Here is a 26905-nt window from a genome sequence, read left to right as displayed (position 1 = left end):
AGAATGCTGAGTTGCATCCAAAGAACACCATACCTACTGTGAAGCATGGGGGTGGAAACATCATGCTTTGGGGCTGTTTTCTGCAAAGGGACCAGGACGACTGATCCGTGTAAAGGAAAGAATGAATGGGGCCATGTATCGTGAGATTTTGAGTGAAAACCTCCTTCCATCAGCAAGGGCATTGACGATGAAACGTGACTGGGTCTTTCAGCATGACAATGATCCCAAACACACCGCCCGGGCAACGAAGGAGTGGATTCGTAAGAAGCATTTCAAGGTCCTGGAGTGGCCTAGCCAGTCTCCAGATCTCAACCCCATAGAAAATCTTTGGAGGGGAGTTGAATGTCCGTGTTGCCCAGCGACAGCCCCAAAACATCACTGCTCTAGAGGAGATCTGCATGGAGGAATGGGCCAAAATACCAGCAACAGTGTGTGAAAACCTTGTGAAGACTTACAGAAAACATTTGACCTGTGTCATTGCCAACGAAGGGTATATAACAAAGTATTGAGAAACTTTTGTTATTGACCAAATACTTATTTTCCACCATAATTTGGAAATAAATTCATGAAAAATCCTACAATGTGATTTTCTGGAATTGTTTTTCTCATTTTGTCTGTCATAGTTGACGTGTACCTATGATGAAAATTACAGGCCTCTCTCATCTTTTTAAGTGGGAGAACTTGCACAATTGGTGGCTGACTAAATACTTTTTTTCCCCACTGTATATACTATTCACTGACTGAGAGTTACACCAGGTGAGAATGCCAGTATAAAATGGAATGCATTACAAAACAATAGAAAAGCTGAATTAAAAAATGTATACTGTTGCATGGAGCATAAAGCCATTTTGAAATAATATAGTTATGTTGAATAACAAAGTGCCGTCAGAAAGTATTCAAACCCCTTGACTAATTCCACATTTTGTTTTGTTTTCTCACCCATCTACACACAATGTCTAAGCTGACATATGGAATTGTTTTAAGAAGGTCATACCATGCATAATTTAGCTATTTGATTTGGATTTTTAGGACCCCTTTAGGTATAAAAATTTTTTTAGTTAATTGAATTTGACCTTTACTACTATAGCCCATAGATTGCATTGAATAACACATTCATAAATGGCAAAAAAAAGACAGTCAAAAAAGACATAAAAAGGAATAAGGTTTTGAAGTGTCTGTCCTATATCTAGGAGATATAAGAAAGGTCAGGAAATATATATATATTTTTGGACACATTTCATCCCTTATTTTTGTTGGCACAAAACTACCTCCATTCTTCCATTCATTTTTATGGGTTACCTTTAGACGAGTCCCGTGACACTTGTGGGGGTCGTAGAGCAAAACAGTTAGTAACAGTTTGGACGCTGTCACGCCCTTACTCAAGGGACTTGTATTTTTTGAGTCAGGGTGTGTATTTTCTGTGTTGGGTTTGTCTATGTTAGTTTCTAGATCGTTTAGATCTATGTTGGCCAGGGTGGTTCCCAATCAGAGGCAGCTGTAGCTCGTTGTCTCTGATTGGGGACCATACTTAGGTAGCCTGTTGGCACTAGTGGGGTGTGGGATCTTGTTCCGTGTAAGGTCTGTTTGTGTGTTACCTTGGACTTCACGTTTCGTTTGTTGTTTTGTCGTGTGTTTAGTCGTCAAGTAATATGAATGCGTATCACGCTGCGCCTTGGTCCTTCTCGTCCGTAAACGATCGTGACAGACGCTACAGACAAAAGTTGGCACATCAGCATTGCCGACTTCAGACGAGACCCATGACAGTTGTGGGGGTCGTAGAGCAAAACAGAGAACACCGTCGTGTTCGTGGGAGTCTACAAACCATTCAGATGCTAAAGTGTTTCCATTAGAAAACCGATTTTTGGGATGTCTCCTAGTCTGACAAACAGCGCTGTAGCTCTGCCACTTTCCACTGCCGATGCAGGATGGGGCCATGGGCAGAAGTGGTGGATTGAGACGCAGCCCATGCAACAAAAAAATATATCTCTAGCTAAAACGGACAGATTTTGATGGGGATTTTTTTATTATGTTACTTAGATTGAAGCACCGGTGTGTCATTAGACTTTAGGGGGTCTATAAGCAAATGTTTACTCCTGAACTTATTTAGGCTTTCCATAACAAAGGGGTTGAATACTTATTGACATTTCAGCTTTTCATTTTTTATTACTTAGTTAAAATTTCGAAAAACATAATTCCACTTTGACATTATGGGGTATTGTGTGTGGGCCAGTGACAAAAAAGAAAACTCTATTTAATCCTTTTTAAATTCAGGTTGTAACACAACAAAATGTGGAAAAGGTCAAGGGGTGTGAATACTTTCTGAAGGCACTGTAGGTGTGTTTCCTTTTTCGGTGGTTTGACTTGTCTGCACAGGGCACTGAGTCACTTGTAATTTTATATAATATAAAATATATAGAATCATTTATGTAGTGATTAAAAGAAACATGCTGTTTCACTCCCACCTACACTAGTGTAATAGATCACTTAGAGTCATATTGTACAGTGTGTAGGTGGAGCGATCAAATCAGATCACAGTGTGTGTGTGTGTGTGTGTGTGTGTGTGTGTGTGTGTGTGTGTCAGCTGCAATGCATGGGAAGCTATTGAGGATGATGAATGACATGATTAGTACCCCGCTAGTAGTCCTTAGGGATACATGAACCCACACACACACACCCACACACACACACACTCACACGCATACACATGCACACAGAACAGTGAAAGACTGGGAGGGATGTACAGCAAAGAATATGATTCAAAAACAAGAAGAGGGGGACTGAGAACGGGATAGAAGTTGAGGAAAGGGAATGGAAAAAGAAGAAAATTCACACCCGAGTGGCGCAGCGGTCTAAGGCACTGCATCTCAGTGCAATTGGGGTCACTACAGACCCTGGTTCGATTTCAGGCTGTATCACAACCTGGCCGTGATTGGGAGTCCCATAGGGCGGCGCACAATTGGCTCTGGGTTCGGCCAGAGTAGGCCGTCATTGTAAATAAGAATTTGTTCTTAACTGACTTGCCTAGTTAAATAAAGGTTAATATAATAATAATATAGATGATTAATAGCAATAGGGCCTGTTACAGGAGGGGGTTGCAGTTCTGGAGCGACCCACTAGGTGTCATCCTCCGACAACCTTAAGCACCTCCTCACTCACAGTCTGGACTAATCATGATCCTATTAGTGTCACCTGTGTATTTATGCCCTCACTTCCCTGTGTTCCCTTGCTCTAGTTTCTCGATGCCAAACAGTACTAATCAGTGTCTGATCGCGAGACGTATGTACAGGTACTTGAGAAGTGTTCTCCCTGTTTCATTGTTGTTTTCAGTCGTAGTTAGTGTTTCGTATGTTTGCTGTCAGCCTGTTTTTGGAGACCAATTTGCTCCTCCTTTATTTAAGTCCGTTATTTTGTATCCTGGTTTTGGGACCACCAGTAAAGATCCTTGTTTCACCATCTGTCCATACTGTCTATCCTGCATCGCACCTGGGTTACACCTCACACCAACCCTTACAAGGGCCTAAATTCCCTCTCAAATCAAATCAAATGTTATTTGCCACATGCGCCGAATACAACAGTTGTAGACCTTACAGTGAAATGCTTACTTACAAGCCTTAACCAACAATGCAGTTTTAAGAAAAATAAGTGAAGTAAGAAATAAAAGTAAAAAATAAAAACACAAATAATTAAAGAGCAGCACTAAAATAAAATAACAGTAGGGAGGATATATACAGGAGGTACCGGTACAGAGTCAATGTGCGGGGGCACAGGTTAGTCGAGGTAATTGAGTTAATATGTACATATGGGTAGAGTTAAAGTGACTATCTCACTGTATTCCTCTGTGCTTATCGGTCTTCTCTCTATTTCAAATGTTCAACATGTCCTACTCCCCATAGTTAATTCCTATAGGTCTTAGCTCAGCACGCTAGCACAGTCTTGTTCAGGCCCTTATTGTTCCGTTAACTAGAGGGTCTCTGGTTCAAGTCCCACTCTTGCTGATCCTGCCTCAATCGCTACATCACTATGATATAATACAGTGCGTTAGACTGTAAACTGGGCCATATTGTTGCACCCACTCACTCATATCTGTTGATTATTATTATATTAGTCTTGATTGAGTGGCATCAGGTGCACACAGGGTACTTAACCGGGACAGCTTTCCCACTCACTCACCATCTGTGTGTGTGTGCCTTTGTGTGTCTGTGTGTGTGTGTATGTATGTATGTGTGTGTGTGTGTGTGTGTGTGTGTGTGTGTGTGTGTGTGAGTGCACGTGTGTGTGATAGGAAAATAACACAAGCAGTTTACTATGGAAACAGCTTATAACAGGCCAGCCTGCCAACAGAATAAATGTCAAGTTATGTAATGTGTGTGTGTCATATAAAATGCAGAATGAACAGCACTTGTTTGCTCTGTGATTAATGTATCTATTGATCTGCTATTTTATGACTTTAGTTCAATTGAGTGTGATGCAAAAGTCCAATCTCTATGAATTCTTTATAAAGCTTTTAAAAAACAAGTGCAACATTTAAAAACACTTCTTATAAAGTATTATAATCCAAAATTATACATATGGATCCTACCACCACTGTCCAAATGTCTTGCCAGTTGCTCCAGTTATACCATGCTATGTTCCTGTAGTGTTTCTTTCCCTCGCAGTGCTGCTAAGCCTAACTTTAACCCTTAATGCCTGACCTCTAACCTTTGTCTCCTCACCTGTAGTTTCAGTAGCGTCCAGACTGCCAGCTAGCTGCTCCAGTAGTCGCACTCTGGCTGCGTTCCTGCGATGTTTTTTCCCCTCATAGTGTTGCTGGGCCATCAGAGGATTGTTGAACCAGGCTCCACACAGACAGCAGTACTTCCCTGTCTCACCACTCCCACCACCACTACCCACCACCGCCACCGGGTGTGGTAGAGAGGAGGGCCATGGTAGGGCAGGAGGATGATGGGGAGGGGTGGGGTCACTGGGCTGGGGGGTGGAGGGGGATGAGTCTGGGGGAGTGAGGGAAAAGGGAGAGGAGACAGAAGGGGGCGGGAAGAAAGGGAGAGGGAGGGTGATAGGAAAATTAAGGGAGGGGGAGAGAGGAGGGCAGGAAGGAGAAGAGAAGAGACAACAATATAAACAGAAGGGAGGGAGGAAAAGGAGGAGGGAGGAGAAAAAAGGGAGAAGAGCACATTAAAATCATCTCAAATAAATAAGACTACAAACATTAATCAATTCCAATTGTTGCAATGAGTCCATTGGAAATTACATCTACATTAAAACATTAGCGTGGTGTCGAGAGTCACACTAACGCGCACACACGCACACACACACAGCCAATAAGGTACCTGGCCAGACCACCTCACAGGGGACTGCTGCGAGCACAGAGCGATAGATTGCTCCCGGCCTGATCTATGAAGGCCAGATGAGGGTCAGAGAAAGGCCAACAGCCATCTTACTCTCAGACTGTGGAGGTAATGTGTGTGTGTGTGTGTGTGTGTGTGTGTATATGTGTAAATCACATGTGTGCTTGTCAGTGTGTTTTGTGTGTGTGTTATATGTTTTGTGTATGTGGGTCGTTTGTTTGGTTGCTAATACACTATAAACAAACATATGTGGACACCCCTTCAAATCAGTGGATTAGGCTATTTCAGCCACACCCGTTGCTGACAGGTGAATAAAATCGAGCACACAGCCATGCAATCTCCATAGACAAACATTAGCAGCAGAATGGCCTTACTGAAGAGATCAATGACTTTCAAAGTGGCACTGTCATAGGATGCCACCTTTCCAACAAGTCAGTGTGTCAAATTTCTGCCCTGCTAGTGCTGCCCCGGTCAACTGTAAGTGCTGTTATTGTGAAGTGGAAACATCTAGGAGCAACAACAGCGCAGGCTCGAAGTGGTAGGCCACAAAAGCTCACAGAACGGGACCGGCGAGTGCTGAAGCGTGTAGCGCGTAAAAATCGTCTTTCCTCGGTTGCAACACTCACTACCAAGTTCCAAACTGCCTCTGGAAGCAACATCAGCACATTAACTGTTTGTTGGAAACTTCATGAAATGGGTTTCCATGGCCGAGCTGCTGCACACAACCCTAAGATCACCATGCGCAATGCCAAGCGTCAGCTGAAGTGTTGTAAAGCTCGCCGCCATTGGACTTTGGAGCAGTGGAAACGCGTTCTCTGGAGTGATGAATCACGCTTCACCATCTGGCAGTCTGACAGACGAATCTGGGTTTGGTGGATGCCAGGAGAACACTACCTGCCCCAATGCATAGTGTCAACTGTAAATTTCGGTGGAGGAGGAATAATGGTCTGGGGCTGTTTTTCTTGGTTCGGGCTAGGCGTCTTAGTTCCAGTGAAGGGAAATCTTAACGCTACAGCATACAATGACATTCTAGACAATTCTGTGCTTCCAACTTTGTGGTAACAGTTTAGGGAAGGCCTTTCCTGTTTCAGCATGACAGAAGAGTGGATGCTGTTATAGCAGTAAAGGGGGGACCAACTCCATATTAATGCCCATGATTTTGGAATGAGATGTTCGTCAAGCAGGTGTCCACATACTTTTGGTCATGTAGTGTGAGTGTGTGTGTCCATTCATCAGACAGTCCTCTCTTCCCCCACATCTTCTGTAAAGATAAAAAAGAGAAGTGGATGTCTTCCAGGTGACCCTGTTTTAAAATGGCAGCCTGGTTACCATGGAGACAGTCCATTAATAGCCCTGGTGCCGACAGGATGTGATCCGGGGTCACAGACTGTGGTGTGTGTGTGTTGTGAGTGTGTTGTGTGTGTGCATGTTTGTCTCTGTGTGTGTGTGTGTATGTGTGTGTGTGTGTGTGTCTGTGTGTGTCTGTGTGTGCGTGTGGCATGGAGCGATACAACAGGTCACTCATGACTCACAGACGCCAGACACACAGGGGAGTGTGTGTGAGTGTTTTTGTGTGAGGATGACTGCATTAGGGTATGACGTGTTAGAGCATGCATTTGAAAGTGTGAGCTGTGTATGTTTGCGTGAGGGTGTGTGTGCGTGTATGCATGTAAAGGTGTGTGTGTGAGTGGGAGTGCATCCAAATGTGTGGACTGTATGTGTATGTTTGTGCATCTGAGTATGCATTGCATAGCTAGCTGGATAAACTAAGTTAGTCTATTCCTAGAAAACATTGAACCGCTGTAGTTTACAACAATTATAGTTTCTGAGGTGGAAGTTGGGAGAGTTATATTTGGGTGTTGTGGTGAGGGAGGCCCCGCTCTCTCCTTTCCCAGATGTTTAGTTCATTTCATTCCGATCTCCTTTGCATTATTGTAGCCATTTTCTGTAGCCTGTCAACTATGCCTCTGTCTATCCCTGTTCTCTCCTCTCCGCACAGGCTATACCAACGCCTCACACCGCGTGGCTGCTGCCTCTCTAACCTGGTGGTCGCACGCACCACCCACGTGGAGTTCCAGGTCTCAGGCAGCCTCTGGAACTGCCGTTCTGCTGCCAACAAGGCAGAGTTCATCTCAGCCTATGCTACCCTCCAGTCCCTCGACTTCTTGGCACTGACGGAAACATGGATTACCACTGAAAACACTGCTACTCCTACTGCTCTCTCCTCGTCTGACCATGTGTTCTCGCATACCCCGAGAGCATCTAGTCAGCGGGGTGGTGGCACAGGAATCCTCATCTCTCCCAAGTGGACATTCTCTATTTTTCCCCTGACCCATCTGTCTATCTCCTCATTTGAATTCCATGCTGTCACAGTCACTAGCCCATTTAAGCTTAATATCCTTGTCATTTATCGCCCTCCAGGTTCCCTTGGAGAGTTCATCAATGAGCTTGACGCCTTGATAAGTTCCTTTCCTGAGGATGGCTCACCCCTCACAGTTCTGGGGGACTTCAACCTCCCTACGTCTACCTTTGACTCATTTCTCTCTGCCTCCTTCTTTCCACTCCTCTCCTCTTTTGACCTCACCCTCTCACCGTCCCCCCCTTCTCACAAGGCAGGCAATACGCTTGACCTCATCTTTACTAGATGCTGTTCTTCTACTAATCTCACTGCAACTCCCCTCCATGTCTCCGACCACTACTTTGTATCCTTTTCTCTCTCGCTCTCCTCCAACACTGCTCACTCTGCCCCTACTCAGATGGTAATGCGCCGTCGCAACCTTCGCTCTCTCTCTCCCGCTACTCTCTCCTCTTCCATCCTATCATCTCTTCCCTCTGCTCAATCCTTCTCCCTCCTATCTCCTGATTCTGCCTCCTCAACCCTCCTCTCCTCCCTTTCTGCATCCTTTGACTCTCTATGTCCCCTATCCTCCCGGCCGGCTCGGTCCTCCCCTCCAGCTCCGTGGCTTGATGACTCATTGCGGAAATGGAGGAAAACTAGACTCCCTTTCGGACCTGGCATCTTTTCACTCCATCCTCTCTACATTTTCTTCATCTGTTTCTGCTGCTAAAGCCACTTTCTACCACTCTAAATTCCAAGCATCTGCCTCTAACCCTAGGAAGCTCTTTGCCACTGTCACGGATGCCACCGAGGCTGCTCCTCCTCCTTGCTCAGGCAGGCTTCGGCGTTCGTCGTCCCCGGAGTACTAGCTACTACCGCTTGATGTTTTCGATGTTTGTTTTGTCATGTCTAGTTGGTGCACCTGTTTCGTATTCTGTATTGATTATGTCACCTATAAGTTCCCCTGTGTTATGTTTGCATTTGTGTGTTATTGTCCTCTTGTCTTGAATGTATAGGTTCGGTACCTTGGCTATTCGTGTTGTTTTACGCACTCCGAGTATTTGTTCGCCTCTAGTGTTTTGAGGCCGTTTATTTTGTGTACCTATAGAGTTTATTAGTAAAGTCGTCTTGACTTATCCTCTGTGTCCTGCGCTTGACTTCACCACCGCATCCACATCAGCACTCTTGACAGAATAACACACCACCTATGGAGTCAGCAGGAGCAGCGGCGGTGACCGAGTCACTGGAGGATCGGGTCAGCAGCCAGGACGCCATGATCCAGCGACTCGGCTCCGCCATGCAAGACGTCATGGACACCCTGCGCCGATGGGAAAGAGGAGGCTTGCCCACACCTCCTCCTACCTTACCACCACCATCGGCCAGCCCCATCATACCAGCTCCAGAGTCCAGTGGGATTCGGCTCTCGCTCCCGAGGGCATATGATGGCACCGCAGCCGGGTGTCAGGGGTTCCTCCTTCAGGTGGAACTCTACCTGGCAACCATACACCCGGCGCCCTCGGGATACGAGCGTTTCCGCCCTCATCTCCTGTCTCTCCGGCAAGGCGTTGGAGTGGGCCAATGCCGAATGGAGGGGAATAGACGCCGCCACCATCAGCTACGCGGAGTTCTCCCGCCGCTTCAGGGCTGTTTTCGATCATCCCCCAGAGGGTAAAGCGACGGGGGAGCGTCTGTTCCACCTCCGACAGGGGAAGAGGAGCGCACAGGAGTTCGCCCTGGACTTCCGGACTCTAGCGGCGGATGCGGGGTGGAATGAGAGGGCCCTCATCGACCACTATCGGTGCAGCCTGCGAGAGGACGTTCGACGAGAGTTGGCCTGCAGGGACACCAATCTAACCTTCGACCAGATGGTGGACATGTCAATCCGTCTGGATACCCTGCTGGCTACCCGCGGACGTCCGGAGTTGGGGCCGTCCATTCCATCCCCCAGCACCTCCAAGCCGAGCCCTATGGAGCTCGGAGAGAGATCCGGAGGGAGGCCGTCCCCTGCACCAACTGTGGCCGTAGAGGACACACTGCGGTACGGTGCTGGGGAGGGCCTCCAGGGGATCGAGGTAACAGGTCACGCACTGGGGAGTCATTCCAGGTGAGTAGGCACCCAACTCACCCAGAGCTCTCTGTTGTTCACCTGTGTATACCAGTAATATTTCCCCAGGTTGCATCTCATTCCCAGTATAAGGCGCTAGTCGATTCAGGCGCAGCTGGGAATTTTATTGATCGTAATTTTTTTGTTAAGTTAGGGATTCCCCGCCTACCAGTAGATGTGCCTTTCCCTATTCATGCCCTAGATAGCCATCCGTTGGGATCTGGGTTGATTAGGGAGGTCACAGCGCCACTAAAGATGAAGGCGCAGGGGGGTCATGAGGAGATCATTCAGTTATATCTGATCGACTCTCCTGCGTATCCCGTGGTACTGGGGCTTCCTTGGTTAATCGCCCATGACCCCACCATTTCGTGGCAACAGAGGGCTCTCAAGGAGTGGTCTGACCAGTGTGTTGGGCGATGTCTAGGTGTTTCCGTAGGGGCGACCACGGTGGAAAGTCCGAACCAATTGCCCGCACTGCACATTCCTCCTGAGTATGATGATTTGGCACTCGTGTTCAGCAAGACTAGGGCGACGCGATTTCCACCTCATAGACAGGGGGATTGTGCGATAGACCTCCAGGCAGGTGCTGCACTTCCACGTAGTCATGTGTATCCTCTGTCTCAAGAGGAGAAGGTAGCCGAGTCATACATAGCCGAGTCTCTGAGACAGGGATGCATACGGCCCTCCACTTCCCCTGCGTCCTCGAGTTTCTTTTTTGTGAAGAAGAAGGATGGAGGGTTGTGCCCGTGTATTGATTACCGTACTCTCAATCAGATCACTGTGAAATACAGTTATCCACTCCCTCTGATTGCGAGTATGACGGAATCAATACACGGAGCGCGTTTCTTCACAAAACTGGATCTCAGGAGCGCCTACAACTTGGTGCGCATTAGGGAGGGAGATGAATGGAAGACAGCATTTAGTACCACCTCGGGTCACTATGAGTATCTCGTCATGCCATACGGGTTAATGAATGCTCCTTCAGTCTTCCAATCCTTTGTGGCCGAGATCTTCCGGGATTTGCATGGGCAGGGTGTAGTAGTGTATATTGACGACATACTAGTGTACTCTTCTACACGAGCCGAGCATGTAGCCCTGGTGCGTCGAGTGTTGGGTAGGCTGTTGGAGCATGACTTGTATGTCAAGGCAGAGAAATGTCTGTTTTTCCAGGAGTCCATCTCCTTCCTGGGCCATCGATTGTCCGCGTCAGGGGTGGAGATGGAGATTGACCGCATTTCAGCCGTGCGTAATTGGCAGACTCCAACCACGGTTAAGGAGGTGCAGCAGTTTTTGGGTTTTGCCAATTACTACCGGAGGTTTATCCGGGGTTTTGGACAGGTAGCAGTTCCCATCACCTCCCTGCTGAAGGGGGGCCAGCTGAGGCGGACAGGGCGTTTGGTAAACTGAAGGACCTGTTCACCTCTGCTCCGGTGTTGGCGCATCCGGATCCCGCTTTAGCGTTCCAGGTGGAGGTGTACGTGTCAGAGGCCGGTATTGGGGCTGTACTGTCTCAACGCTCAGGCACGCCCCCTAAACTACGGCCCTGCGCTTTTTACTCTAAGAAGCTCAGCCCGGCGTAACGTAATTATGACGTGGGGGACAGGGAGCTGCTAGCCGTGGTTCAAGCCCTAAAGGTGTGGAGGCATTGGCTTGAGGGGGCTCAACACCCTTTTCTCATTCTGACTGACATCGTAACCTGGAGTCCATCCGGGCAGCTAGGAGACTGAACCCTCATCAGGCTAGGTGGACCATGTTTCTGGCCCGGTTTGTGTTTAAGCTCACTTACATCCCAGGGTCCCAGAACGGTAAGGCAGACGCCCTGTCCCGGCGATATGACACAGAGGAGAGGTCCATTGAGCCCACTCCCATACTGCCGGAGTCTTGTCTGGTGGCACCGGTGGTGTGGGAGGTCGATGCGGAAATCGAGCGTGCGTTACGCACCGACCCTACTCCTCCGGAGTGTCCAGTGGGGCGGACGTACGTTCCGCTCGAGATTCGTGATCGTCTCATATATTGGGCTCATACGTCACCCTCCTCTGGACACCCTGGTATTGGCCGGACAGTGCACTGCCTTAGCGAAAAGTACTGGTGGCCAACCTTGGCTAAGGACGTGAGGGTTTATGTCTCCTCCTGCTCGGTGTGCGCTCAGTGTAAGGCACCTAGACACCTGCCCAGGGGGAAGTTACAACCCCTACCCGTTCCACAACGGCCGTGGTCTCACCTCTCGGTAGATTTTGTCACGGACCTTCCCCCCTCCCAGGGGAATACCACCATTCTGGTCGTTGTGGATCGGTTCTCTAAAGCCTGTCGTCTCATCCCAATGCCGGGTCTCCCTACTACCCTACAGACTGCTGAGGCTTTGTTTACCCACGTCTTCCGGCACTACGGGGTACCCGAGGATATAGTGTCTGATCGGGGTCCCCAATTCACCTCTAGAGTCTGGAGGGCGTTCATGGAACGCTTGGGGGTCTTGGTTAGCCTTACCTCAGGTTTCCACCCTGAGAGTAATGGGCAGGTGGAGAGAGTGAACCAGGATGTGGGTAGGTTTCTGAGATCATATTGCCAGGACCGGCAGGAGGAGTGGTCGGGTATATCCCCTGGGCGGAGATTGCCCAGAACTCTCTTCGCCATTCCTCTACTAATCTGACCCCTTTCCAGTGTGTGTTGGGGTATCAGCCGGTTCTGGCACCATGGCATCAGAGCCAGATCGAGGCTCTTGCGGTGGATGAGTGGTTTCGGCGCTCGGAGGAGACATGGAACGCTGCGCATGTACATCTGCAGCGGGCTATCCGTAGGCAGAAGGCGAGCGCCGATCTCCACCGCAGTGAGGGTCCAGTGTACGCACCTGGAGATCGAGTCTGGCTCTCGACTCGAAACCTGCCCCTTCGCCTGCCCTGCCGGAAGCTGGATCGGCGGTTTGTGGGGGCCATTTAAAGTCCTGAGGAGATTGAACGAGGTATGTTACAGGTTACAACTGCCTAATGATTATCACATTAACCCCTCGTTCCATGTGTCTCTCCTCAGGCCGGTGGTAGCTGGTCCACTCCAGGACAGTGAGATACGGGAGACTCCTCCGCCCCACTGGACATCGAGGGGGCTCCGGCGACTCTGTCCGGTCCATCGTGGATTCGAGACGTCGGATGGGGTCTGCAGTATCTCGTGGAGTGGGAGGAGTGCGGTCCGGAGGAACGGTGCTGGGTGCCTGGAGGGACATTTTAGATCCCTCCCTCCTGACGGAGTTCCACCGGAGTCATCCCACGCGCCCTGCTCCGTGTCCTCCTGGCCGTCCCCGAGGCCGGGGTCGGCGCACGGCTGGGGCCGCGCGTCAAGGGGGGGGGGTACTCTCACGGATGCCGCTGAGGCTGCTCCTCCTCCTTGCTCGGGCAGGCTTCGGCGTTCGTCGTCCCCGGAGTACTAGCTACTACCGCTTGATGTTTTCGATGTTTGTTTTGTCATGTCTAGTTGGTGCACCTGTTTCGTATTCTGTATTGATTATGTCACCTATAAGTTCCCCTGTTTTATGTTTGCATTTGTGTGTTATTGTCCTCTTGTCTTGAATGTATAGGTTCGGTACCTTGGCTATTCGTGTTGTTTTACGCACTCCGCGTATTTGTTCGCCTCTAGTGTTTTGAGGCCGTTTATTTTGTGTACCTATAGAGTTTATTAGTAAAGTCGTCTTGACTTATCCTCTGTGTCCTGCGCTTGACTTCACCACCGCTTCCACATCAGCACTCTTGACAGCCACCCTCTCCTCCCTGCTGAATCCTCCTCCCCCTCCCCCCTCCTCCCTCTCTGTGGATGACTTCGTCAACCATTTTGAAAAGAAGGTTGACGACATCCGATCCTCGTTTGTTAAGTCAAATGACACTGCTGGTCCTGCTCACACTGCCCTACCCTATGCTTTGACTTCTTTCTCCCCTCTCTCTCCAGATAAAATCTTGCGACTTGTGACGGCCGGCCGCCCAACAACCTGCCCGCTTGACCCTATTCTCTCCTCTCTTCTCCAGACCATCTCCGGTGACCTTCTCCCTTACCTCACCTCGCTCATCAATTCATCCTTGACCGCTGGCTATGTCCCTTCCGTCTTCAAGAGAACGAGAGTTGCACCCCTTCTCAAAAAACCCTCGGATGTCAACAACTACAGACCAGTAAGTCGCTCCTACCAGGTGGCGTGGCGAGAAGCTGTCTCCGCACCACGTGCTCTCACCACTGGTGTCCCCCAGGGCTCAGTTCTAGGCCCTCTCCTATTCTCGCTATACACGAAGTCACTTGGCTCTGTCATATCCTCACATGGCCTCTCCTATCATTGCTACGCAGACGACACACAACTAATCTTCTCCTTTCCCCCTTCTGATAACCAGGTGGTGAATCACATCTCTGCATGTCTGGCAGACATATCAGTGTGGATGACGGATCACCACCTCAAGCTGAACCTTGGCAAGACGGAGCTGCCCTTCCTCCCGGGGAAGGACTGCCCGTTCCATGATCTCGCCATCACGGTTGACAACTCCGTTGTGTCCTCCTCCCAGAGTGCGAAGAGCCTTGGCGTGACCCTGGACAACACCCTGTCGTTCTCCGCTAACATCAAGGCGGTGAGCCGATCCTGTAGGTTCATGCTCTACGTCATTCGGAGAGTACGACCCTGCCTTACACAGGAAGCGGCACAGGTCCTAATCCAGGCACTTGTCATCTCCCGTCTGGATTACTGCAACTCACTGTTGGCTGGGCTCCCTGCCTGTGCCATTAAACCCCTACAACTCATCCAGAATGCCGCAGTCCGTCTGGTGTTCAACCTTCCCAAGTTCTCTCATGTCACCCCGCTCCCTCCGCACACTCCACTGGCTTCCCAGTTGAAGCTGCGCATCTGCTACAAGACCATGGTGCTTGCCTACGGAGCTGTGAGGGGAACGGCACCTCCGTACCTTCAGGCTCTGATCAGTCCCTATACCCAAATGAGGGCATTGCGTTCATCCACCTCTGGCCTGCTGGCCCCCTACCCTCTGCGGAAGCACAGTTCCCGCTCAGCACAGTCAAAACTGTTCGCTGCTCTGGCACCCCAATGGTGGAACAAGCTCCCTCACGACGCCAGGACAGCGGAGTCACTCACCACCTTCCGGAAACACTTGAAACCCCACCTCTTTAAGCAATACCTGGGATAGGATAAAGTAATCCTTCTACCCCCCCTTAATCCCCCCACACACCCCCCACCCCATTTTTTTTTTTTGTAAAGTGGTTATCCCACTGACTATAAGGTGAATGCACCAATTTGTAAGTCGCTCTGGAGAAGAGCGTCTGCTAAATGACGTAAATGTAAATGTAATTCTTGTGGGTCAGTGTTGAACATGTGCTTGGTGAGAGCAGAGAGAGGGGTTTGTTAGGTCCATAGCCAAATACTGTAGTGTGATAAAAGCTATGATGCAAGATGGCTTGTCCAACTGTCTACTTCTACCATCTACACTGTGTTAGCATCTCTAGAGCACTACTCAGAAAACACCATTTCATTTTCCACTTCATATCTTCATCACATATTTGACATTGTCAGTTGTACACAGAGTATACCAAACATTAGGAACAACTTCCTAATATTGAGTTGCACGTTAATCTGTTTCCTCTCCCACTGATTGAAGTGGATTTAACAAGTGACATCAATAAGGGATCATAGTTTTCACCTGGATTCACCTAGTCAGTCTATGTCATGGAAAGAGCAGGTGTTCTTAATGTTTTGTATGCTCAAGGTATACCTGTATAATATATCTGATGGCTCTGTAGGTTATTAGGATATATTATTGCCTTGTCCATGTCTTAGGTGTGTGTTTTTGAACACAGAGAGAGGGGAGTGTGTGCATGTGTTGGTAATGCTGTGAGCTCGTTAGTTAGAAATACTTTGGCTAAATGGGTCCTTGTTCACATAGTTACAGTATCTAGGGCTGTCTCTCTGTATCTCTCACCAACTCCCACTCTACACATATGCACACACACATGCAAACCCACACACATGCAAACCCACACACACGTATACACACGCACACACACACACACACACACACACACACACACACACACACACACACACACACACACACACACACACACAAGATAGATAGAGAGAATTATTAATTCCTGTCCTCCAGAGAGGAGAAAATAACTACATAGAGAACTACATAATATATATAGAGTGTGTATGTGTGCTTGTGATTTTGGCTGTGAGGGCAACAGTGGGGTTTGATGTGCTGACAGTTCAAAGGAACAACGCATGCTGAGCAGCAACAGGGAGAGAGACCTTGTTGTTCTCCACCCTCCTTTTTTCTATCACTCGCTTTTTCACTCTCTCTGTGTGCTCTGTGCACAGTGAGGCAGAAGGAAGTGCTTTTTACAGAGGGACTGGAGTGTATGATAATGACAATGGGAGGGAGGGAGGAGAGAGAGAGAGAGAGAGAGACAGAGAGAGACAGAGAGAGACAGAGAGAGAGAGAGAGAGAGAGAGAGAGAGAGAGAGAGAGAGAGAGAGAGAGACAGAGAGAGACAGAGAGAGACAAAGATTGCTTTGGTAATGTAAACATATGTTTCCCATGCCAATAAAGCATCTATGAACTGAATTGAGAGAGAGAGAGAGAGAGCAAGGAGGAGGAGGAGGAGGAGGAGGAGAAGGAAGAGGAGGAGGACTGCGCCTACTGACCGAGCAGAGAGTGGTTATAGGGATGCGGATGGGCAATTGAAGGGATAGGAGGCACAGGTACTTTATGGCCTTTTTCCCATTCCATCGTTTCATCCTCCACTCTCTACCTCTCTTTACTTCTCAAGTGTATCCACCACACACTGCCCTAGCTGTCACTCTGGCTGTGTGTGTGTTTAGATAGCTGTCCAGCCTGATCACTAGAAATTGATTTTGGATGTATGAAAATGTAATGTGAACGTCAATATATGCCTTCCTCGGCTCTCACAAAAAAATGAAAAACGATTGCCCAGCATTCGTGATGCTCGGAGCTGGAGTGCACAGTTCACAATGCTCTAGCAAGCTGTGAGAATACTTGATGACAGTGCTTTGTGCATTGCTTTTCATTATTTTGTTTTAAGCCTTCCCCAATCTTAGCCCTAACCCTAACCACTCGGAATTACAGTTTTTTTGGATTGCTTACACACTAAAATTAAAAGTAGTACACTATTAGCAAAACCTTACACTCAAGAAGCAAAACATCAGCCCATATTTGCACAACTATAAGCACATTGTCAACCTTACACTTGTTGCAAAACTCTACACACAGTGATTTGCAAAACACTAAACACACTTAACATACATTACACACAAAAATCTATCATGAAGTCACGTCCTTGCAATACCAAAGCACTGACTGTCAAATTACCACACCGTCCAACCAATTGGTTCAACACAGTCATCAGGTGTGCAAACACTCGTTTGCTTAATTGTAGACACACCAATCAGGTGTATAAGCACTATAAAAAAGCAGCAGGTGAGTTCATCGGTCTTCAAGCACAATGGAAAGAGTCAGAGAAAGAGTAAGACGAGGAGGAGGAGGAGGAGGAGGACGACGAGCGAGGAGAACGAGGAGGACGAGGAGGAGAACGAGGAGGGAGGAGGAGGAGGAGGAAGGGGAGGAAGAGGAGGAAGAGGAAGAGGAAGAGGAAGAGGAAGACAAGAAGGTGCTCAAAAAGAGGACCGGATCTGATAAATGAGATCCAGCGCAACACTGGTTGACCACATTGTCAACCACGGCCTGACAGCTGAGGGAGGCTGGACTGCGAGTACAGCCAAATCTAAGCCGATATACAGTGGCAAGTGTGATGAGAACATTTCGACTGGAAAATAGGTATTGTAAAAATATCAGCATATCAAAAACATCTGCACGGTTTCAGTAACTGCTTACAGTACTATATTCTATGCACTATCAGCACTTCTGTTACCTTTTCCTGTGAAATTACTGTACTATTGTATACTGTTTTTTTTTTCTACATAGGATTGAGGGTCAGGGACGACAAGGGGGAAGGCCTCCTATGTTCACAGAACAGCAAGAGAGGGAGATAGTAAACATGGTTTTGGCCAACAATGCTATAACACTCAAGCAGCTCCAAGCTAACATTGTCAATAACCACGCCATTTTCAACGATATCCATCAGGTCTCAACATCAACACTGGCACGCATCTAAAAAAAAAACATATTCAAATGAAGCAAATTTATCGGAGTGCCTTTCGAGCGCAATTCCGAAAGGGTGAAACGACTGCGGCATGATTATGCAGAGGTATGTATTCACTTTAGCAGTGTGATCTTGCATACTGTCTCATAATCTTTTACTGTACTGTAATATGTATACTAGATCTACACTGAACTACACAATTTTGCCTGACACTGTTTTTCAGAGAGTTTTACGAATGGATGGAGAGGAGATCCAGCATGAGTTCATTTACGTAGATGAGGCTGGGTTCAACCTGACGAGAACACGAAGGGAGGGGAAGAAACATCATTGGCCACAGGGCTATAGTCAATGTCCCAGGGCAACGTGGGGGTAATATAACACTCTGTGCAGCCATTACACAGAATGGGGTCCTCCACCGCCATGCCCATATGGGCCCTTACAACACAGCACTCATACTTACATTCTTGGACCAATTGCACAACATAACAGCAGCAAATCAAATCGATCATATGCAATACATTGTTGTCTGGGACAATGTGTCTTTCCACCGCTCTGCTCTGGTTCAGAACTGGTTTCAGCAACATCCACATTTCACCGTCCTATATCTTCCACCATACTCTCCATTCCTCAACCCTATAGAAGAGTTTTTCTCGGCATGGCGGTGGAAGGTATATGATCTCCGTCTCCAGGCTGAGGTACCCCTCATCCAAGCCATGGGAGGCCTGTGACCAGATGGAGGTAGCAGCAATGCAAGGATGGATTCGTCATTCAAGACGTTTCTTTCCAAGGTGTCTTGCTAATGACAGACATTGCCTGCGATGTTGATGAAATTCTCTGGCCAGATCCAGCTAGGCGAAGAGACAATGTCTAGTTATTTATTTTTATTTTTTTGAACTTACAATACGTAAGTGACATTGGTTACAGTATTATGAATCTCCATGTCAACATTTTGGGCGTGTTGAGAAATAAATGAGTTTCTTCAGTCTGCAACATTGGTCTTGTGTAGTGTTTGGTGAATTTACATTATATTTGTACTTTGTTGAGAGTAGCCTACTCTAATCATAGGGAAGTAGAAGTGCTAAAAGTGTTTTAGGTTTATCACAGCAGAGTGTAACTCAGGCAAACAGAGTATAGTAATGTGAAACGTGGTGTGTTTCATATGGTAACAAAGTGTGGTTTTTAAAAAGAAGTGTATAGTTTTTACAAGAGTGTTTAATTTTGCAAAGGATCTGTAGTGTTTTGCTAATTGGGTGTGTGGTTGTGCTAATTGTGTGTAGTGTTTTGAAAACACGGGCCCTGTTTTGAAAATCGTGCTTAAGCAATCAAAAAAAACTGTAATACCAAAACTTAGCTCTTTGAGTTACCACGCAGAATGAATGCGTCAAATAGACGTTCATCCATAACACGTCGAATTTGGAAGGGAAACTATTAGATCTTATTGCAGCTATCACCTTGTCTGAGGGGACCGAGGGAAAAGCTCTCCTCCCTGAGTGATGATGAAAGGGTGTGTGTGTGTGTGTGTGTGTGTGTGTGTGTGTGTGTGTGTGTGTGTGTGTGTGTGTGTGTGTGTGTGTGCGCGCGCTGAAGGTTACTTGTGATTCTAATCTCTCCTGATCCATCCTCCTCCACGTATCTTCCTTTTTTCTTCTCTCTCTCCCATTCTTTCCTTCCTCCCATGTCTGTCTGTCACTAAACCTTGGCAACTTCCCTGAAAGCACCTTCACCAAACTGACACGTTGTGTGTGTGTGTGTTTGTGTGTGTGTGTGTGTGAGCTAATCGAACTGACATTCAAGAAGTAGAATTGTTAATTGGACCCGTTCTGTCATTTCTTGATTTCTTGTTTAGATTTTTGGATTATTTGTGAATTTGTATTGTATTTGCGAGATATTTTACTGCACTGTTGGAGCTAGAAATGTAAGCCTTTTTTTCAAAGTTAACCCAAACTTCCATTTAAATCCAATACTATCTGCAGTGATCACTTCCTTTACTAGATAGTTTTTTTTCTATTGTAAACATATGCCACTCCCTAGACACTGGTTTGCGTCTGGCTGTGCGCTTCTATCTCTCTCTCTCTCTCTCTCTCTCTCTCTCTGTGTGTGTGTGTCTGTATGTGTGCGTGTCTGTGTGTGTGTGTGTGTGTGTGTGTGTCTGTATGAGTGAATGAGTGAATGAGGGATTATGTTGGCGTGTTCGGTGTAAAGTGGAATCCAATAGAAGTATTGATCAGTTCGGGGTTGAGGGCTGGTTTCCAATAGGGGGTGTGGACAGGACAAATGAACTGAACACACACACACACACACACACACACACACACACACTGTCTAGCAAAGCTGTCTGATAGTGATTTTGAACCCTGAGCCTTACTCTAGTAGAGAATAATGTGAAGGCAAACCTATTATCAATCAAGGTCTATGTTGAATCAGTTAGTAGATGAAGCATACACACATTTGGTATTTTTCAATCTTTATTTTTTTGAAATGATTGAACAGGTTTTACTTCCAATGCTCGTGCTACATCGTTTCACCTTCCTCAGCTGTATGATTGTAAGACACTCTGGATAAGAGTGTCTGTTGAATGACTGAAATATAAATATGTAATGTAAATACACTGCCGGTCAAAAGTTTGGACACACCTACTCATTCAAGGGTTTTTCTTTATTTTTACTATTTTCTACATTGTAGAATAATAGTGAAGACATCAAAACTATGAAATAACACATATGGAATCATGTAGTAACCAAAAAAGTGTTAAGCAAATCTAAATATATTTTATATTTGAGATTCTTCAAATAGCCACCCTTTGCCTTGATGACAGCTTTGCACACTCCTGGCATTATCTCAACCATCGTTCCTATAACAGCCGAAGATGTAACGTGTTTCAAAACACCACGTAGAGACATCGTCCGCTAAGTGCGCCGTTGGATCATGTGTCCATTCTGAAAGGACCTAAAGGAAGGCAGCACTGCGCTCGGTACAGCTTTCTCTATTCAAATTCTTCCCTTAACATTAGAATTAATTCACAATATGGGTCTGTTTGTATGTGTGTGTGTGTGTGGGTTGGGGGGGGGGGGGAAAGCAAGAGAGCGAAAGAGAGAGAGAGAAAGCAAGTGAGAAAGCACAAGCGAAAGAGAGCAAAGGTGAAGGAGAGAGAGTTATAGTTGAAAGGCTGCCCAAGCTATTGGGCACTGAGAGTGGACACGGCTGTTTCCCAATGGGTATTAAGGATTAAAGCTTTCCTCAGCCAATACACCATATGTCATGCTATCGTCATCACATACACACACAATATTTAGCCGATACACTGTATGGCCAGGCAGGTCACCCGTGATGCAAGTCAGTATTCGACGTCCATCCATGTCTGAGGACGTCGGGAGATTATGTTTAAACTGGCCACTAGGGGCAACAGTGAGCACTGCTACCTTCAAGTACATTTCGGTTTTATTAGGGCATGGTGGATGGGCGTAAGCATCTGCCTCTGAGTCCCAAGGTTGCATGTTTGAATCCAGCAATAGAAAGTTGTTTTTGATATTTTCGCTTTAAGCCTCTCCCAAACCTTAACCCTAATCTTAACCATTTGCAGTTAATACCTAACCTTAACCATTCGGAGTTAATACCTATCCTTAAAAATTCTGAGTTAATGCCTAACCTTAACCTTAAACACTTAGAAATGTGATGTTTGGAACAACTTCGAAATTTGACGTTTGAGAAACATGGATGAACGTCTAATTCTGACGTGAGACTGTGAGAGTTTGTAGGTATGGCATGCAATAATCTGGATGTTGTTGCAATCTTGCAGGCATATGTGAATGGCAAGGACAAACCTAAAGCATCCAGAGAACAGTGTACAATAGCACATTGTACCCTAAGGCACTCTGTTGTTCTGGTAGGTAGACAAATGGGTCAGTTCTATGAAAGCTGTTGGCTGCGTCGATTATGACCTTGGTCTGATGTGTGTTAAATGGAATGGATTGTGTTTCATACGCATACAAATGCACACATAAACACACACAAACGTGCACACACACACACACACGCACACTTCGTTCAGGGATATATGAGAGTTGTTCTTTTACCACATTATTCTTTTTTTAAACTAGGTGAATGTGTGTGTGTTCCAGGGAAGAGCTCACTAAAAGGTGTGAGATAAATCCACACACATATGTAAACAGATAGACAGTTCAATCAGTCTGTGTGCGTGTATGTGTTTGGGGGAGGGGGGTGGTGTGGGGTGCACGCATGTGTGAGTGAGTGTGTCTGGTGTGTGTACATGCATGCAAGCTTGTGTGTGTGCAAGCTTGTGTGTGTGTGTGTGTAGGCGCACGTGGAAGATTGTGTGTGTGTGTGTGTGTGTGTGTGTGAGCGTGCGTGCGTGCAAACGTATATGTCTGTCTGTGTTACCTGTGGTGGTAGGGCTGTTGGTAGCAGTAGGTAAGCTGGGTGTTTCTCCCAGTACCAGTCGTACTCTCTTGGCGTGTGTCTTGCCCTGGTAGTGAGACTGGGCCACGATGGCCGACGTGAAGAACATATTACACAAAGTACAGCACTTATTCCTGTCCACCTCTGTCTCTGCACTGTCCTGAAGGGAGGAGAGGAGAGAAGAATGGAGGGGAGGAGAAGAAAGAGAGAAAAAACATGTCATACAAAGTATAGCACTTACTGCTGTTCACCTCTGTCCTAATGAGATGAGAGGACCCACATAAAAAATACTTCAGTTTACTTTAGTATAAATACTGTAGTATCACTATAGTTAAAAAACTGTCGTGTTTTTGCGGACTGTAGTATACTATAGTATTCACTGTAGTGTTTTTGCGGACTGTAGTATACTGTAGTATTTACTATAGTGTTTTTGCAGATATTACTATAGTATACTATAGTATTTAATGTAGTGCTTTTGCAGACATTACTGTAGTATTTACTATAGTGGTTCTGTTTTATTATCTTTGACATAGAAGTGGAGGAGATGAGGAGGCGAAGGGAGGGAGGGAGAGAGAGAGAGAGAGAGAGAGATAACATGTTACAATAAGCATAGCACATATTCCTGTGCACCTCTTTGCTGAACTGTCTATGGAGAGGAGAGGAATGGAGAGGAATGGAGTGGAGTGGAGTAGAGAGAGGACAGGATGAGGAGAGGGATGGTGAGGATCTGTTGGCACAGTTCTCCTCCTCCCTCTCTCTCCCTTTCTCTATTTCTCTCTCACTCTTTCTTTTCACACCACTCCTTCTTTTTCGCCCAGGTGTCAAATTGAGGCAGAGGAGATGAACAATAAAGTGCAATGATAGAAATGTGTCTTTCGTGTTGTTTGTGTGTTTGTGTGTCTGTGTGTCTGTGTATGTGCATGTGTCTGTGTGTGTTAACATCACATAAAGGAACTGAGAGTTTGGTACACCTCTACCTTCCAGCGCTCTTTTCTCTCTCTCCTTTCTCTTCATTTCTCTCTTTGCGCTTCTCTTTTTATTTTCTCTCTCTCTCTCTTTTTCTGTCTCTGTTTGTCTGTGTTTCCTCTCTATAGATGGGTTAGCTAACAACGTCATGAAAACAATGTGCACGCTTCAATATGGCAGAAGTCTGTGAGTTGTTGTGATTCTGGATGGCCAGATAGCTAGCGACAATGACAATAAACTGCCACGTGGAAAAGCGTAAATTACTCGTTTAAGCTAGTTTCATCTTGTTCTTGATACCATGTCTTTTTTAGAGGATTTTTTTTATTATTATTGTAATTTTACCCCCTTTTTTGTCCCCAATGTCGTGATATCCAATTGCGATCTTGTCTCATCGCTGCAATTCCCGGACAGACTCGGGAGAGGTGAAGGTCGAGTCATGCGTCCTCCAAAACATGACCCGCTAAACCGCGCTTCTTAACACCCGCTGGCTTAACACTGAAGCCATCTGCACCAATGTGTAGGAGGAAACACCGTTCAACTGACGATAGCCTGCAGGCGCCCAGCTTGCCACAAGGAGTCGCTAGAGTGTGATAAGCCAAGAAAAGCCCCCTGGCCATACCCTCCCCTATCCCGGACGACCCTGGGCCAATTGTGCGCCGCCCTATGGGAATCCCGGTCAAGGTCGGTTGTGACAGAGCCTGGGATCGAACCCCAAGCTGTAGTGACGCCACAACACTGCAATGCAGTGCCTTAGACCACTGCGCCACTCGGGAGGCCCTTGTCTTGAAGTGTTTTGACTGATTTCAGGTCAATGCTATATGGAAAAAATTTGTCAGCTAGCTAACCAGCAATTGCAACGATGTATTTGAGAGACAATAAACATTGGAGACGAAATATCATTTTTATGTTGTCATCAATCTAAGCCAAACCCGTCTGTTTTTCTCAATAGTTGCGCACTTGCCAGTTTTGTTGCTAAACAACCAACCGGTCTATGGACACGTCTAGTGGGTAAATAATGGGCACTCTCTCCATCTCTGTCCATGTCACTGTTTCTCTCTGTTTTTTTTATCTTCATATCTTTTGTCTACAAGGTAAAGAGGGTTTTCCCAATATTTCTCTCTCTACTTTCAAGGAGGTGAAATGGGTTCTCTCAATCCATCTCACTCTCACACACAAACTCCATCCCTCTTCTCATCCTCCCCTGTGGTGTCTCCTGCTGCGATCGTGTTAGAGTTAGCCCCTCTCTGTCCCCTCTCTCATCCCTCTATCTCTGTCCCCTTCTCTCTCATTCCTCTATCTCTGTCCCCTTCTCTCTCATTCCTCTATCTCTGTCCCCTTCTCTCTCATTCCTCTATCTCTGTCCCATTCTCTCTCATTCCTCTATCTCTGTCCCCTTCTCTCTCATTCCTCTATCTCTGTCCCATTCTCTCTCATTCCTCTATCTCTGTCCCCTTCTCTCTCATTCCTCTATCTCTGTCCCCTTCTCTATCATTCCTCTATCTCTGTCCCATTCTCTCTCATTCCTCTATCTCTGTCCCCTTCTCTCTCATTCTATTATCTCTGTCCCCTTCTCTCTCATTTCTCTATCTCTGTCCCCTTCTCTCTCATTTCATTATCTCTGTCCCCGTCTCTCTCATTCCTCTATCTCTGTCCCCTTCTCTCTCTCATTCCTCTATCTGTCCCCTTCTCTCTCATTTCTCTATCTCTGTCCCCTTCTCTCTCATTCCATTATCTCTGTCCCCTTCTCTCTCCTTTCTCTATCTCTGTCCCCTTCTCTCTCATTCCATTATCTCTGTCCCCTTCTCAATCATTTCTCTATATCTGTCCCCTTCTCTCTCTCTGTCCCCTTCTCTCGCATTCCCTCTATCTCTGTCCCCTTCTCTCTCATTTCTCTATCTCTGTCCCCTTCTCTCTCATTTCTCTATCTCTGTCTCATTCTCTCTCATTTCTCTATCTCTGTCCCCTTCTCTCTCATTTCTTTATCTCTGTCCCCTTCTCTCTCATTCCATTATTTCTGTCCCCTTCTCTCTCATTTCTCTATCTCTGTCCCCTTCTGTCTCATTTCTCTATATCTGTCCCCTTCTCTATCTCTGTTCCCTTCTCTCTCATTCCATTATCTCTGTCCCCTTCTCTCTCATTTCTCTATCTCTGTCCCCTTCTCTCTCATTTCTCTATCTCTGTCTCCTTCTCTCTCATTTCTCTATCTCTGTCCCCTTCTCTCTCATTTCTCTATCTCTGTCCCCTTCTCTCTCATTCCATTATTTCTGTCCCCTTCTCTCTCATTTCTCTATCTCTGTCCCCTTTTCTCTCATTTCTCTATATCTGTCCCCTTCTCTATCTCTGTCCCCTTCTCTCTCTTTCCCTCTATCTCTGTCTCCTTCTCTCTCATTTCTCTATCTCTGTCCCCTTCTCTCTCATTCCCTCTATCTCTGTCCCCTTCTCTCTCATTTCTCTATATCTGTCCCCTTCTCTATCTCTGTCCCCTTCTCTCTCTTTCCCACTATCTCTGTCTCCTTCTCTCTCATTTCTCTATCTCTGTCCCCTTCACTCTCATTTCTTTATCTCTGTCCCCTTCTCACCCATTTCTCTATTTCTGTCCCCTTCTCTATCATTCCATTATCTCTGTCCCCTTCTCTCTCATTTCACTATCTCTGTCCCCTTCTCTCTCATTCCATTATCTCTGTCCCCTTCTCTCTCATTTCTCTATCTCTGTCCCCTTCTCTCTCATTTCTCTATATCTGTCCCCTTCTCTATCTCTGTCCCCTTCTCTCTCATTCCCTCTATCTCTGTCTCCTTCTCTCTCATTTCTCTATCTCTGTCCCCGTCTCTCTCATTTCTCTATATCTGTCCCCTTCTCTATCTCTGTCCCCTTCTCTCTCATTCCCTCTATCTATGTCTCCTTCTCTCTGATTTCTCTATCTCTGTCCCTTTCTCTCTCATTTATCTATATCTGTCCCCTTCTCTATCTCTGTCCCCTTCTCTCTCATTTCTCTTTCTCTGTCTCCTTCTCTCTCATTCCATTATCTATGTCCCCTTCTCTCTCATTCCATTATCTCTGTCCCCTTCTGTCTCATTTCTCTATCTCTGTCCCCTTCTCTCTCATTTCTCTATATCTGTCCCCTTCTCAATCTCTGTCCCCTTCTTTCTCTTTCCCTCTATCTCTGTACCCTTCTCTCTCATTTCTCTATCTCTGTCCCCTTCTCTCACATTTTTCTATCTCTGTCTCCTTCTCTCTCATTTCTCTATCTCTGTCCCCTTCTCTCTCATTCCCTCTATCTCTGTCCCCTTCTCTCTCATTTCTCTATCTCTGTCCCCTTCTCTCTAATTTCTCTATCTCTGTCTCCTTCTCTCTCATTTCTCTATCTCTGTCCCCTTCTCTCTCATTTCTCTATCTCTGTCTCCTTCACCTCATTTCTCGATCTCTGTCCCCTTCTCTCTCATTCCATTATCTCTGTCCCCTTCTCAATCATTTTTCTATATCTGTCCCCTTCTCTATCTCTGTCCCCTTCTCTCGCATTCCCTCTATCTCTGTCCCCTTCTCTCTCATTTCTCTATCTCTGTCCCCTTCTCTCTCATTTCTCTATC

The 26905-nt window shown here is 46.6% G+C and overlaps 1 protein-coding gene across 1 annotated transcript in view; it reads right to left on the bottom strand.

Moving 5' to 3' along the window:
- LOC121574846 (zinc finger matrin-type protein 4-like) overlaps positions 1–26905 on the bottom strand; it is a 183391-nt gene that overhangs the window by 50060 nt on the left and 106426 nt on the right. The window contains exons 4-5 of the mRNA XM_041887479.2: positions 22337–22514; positions 4713–4988 (exon numbers count right to left, since the gene is read on the bottom strand). Of these exons, the coding sequence (XP_041743413.1) occupies positions 4713–4988; positions 22337–22514 (454 nt within the window). The remainder of the gene's footprint in view (positions 1–4712; positions 4989–22336; positions 22515–26905) is intronic.

Source organism: Coregonus clupeaformis, chromosome 1 (assembly GCF_020615455.1).
Source record: "Coregonus clupeaformis isolate EN_2021a chromosome 1, ASM2061545v1, whole genome shotgun sequence".
NCBI lineage: Eukaryota > Metazoa > Chordata > Actinopteri > Salmoniformes > Salmonidae > Coregonus > Coregonus clupeaformis.
The sequence above is the reverse complement of the archived record's forward strand: the minus strand, read 5'-3'. Positions and strand labels throughout refer to the sequence as shown.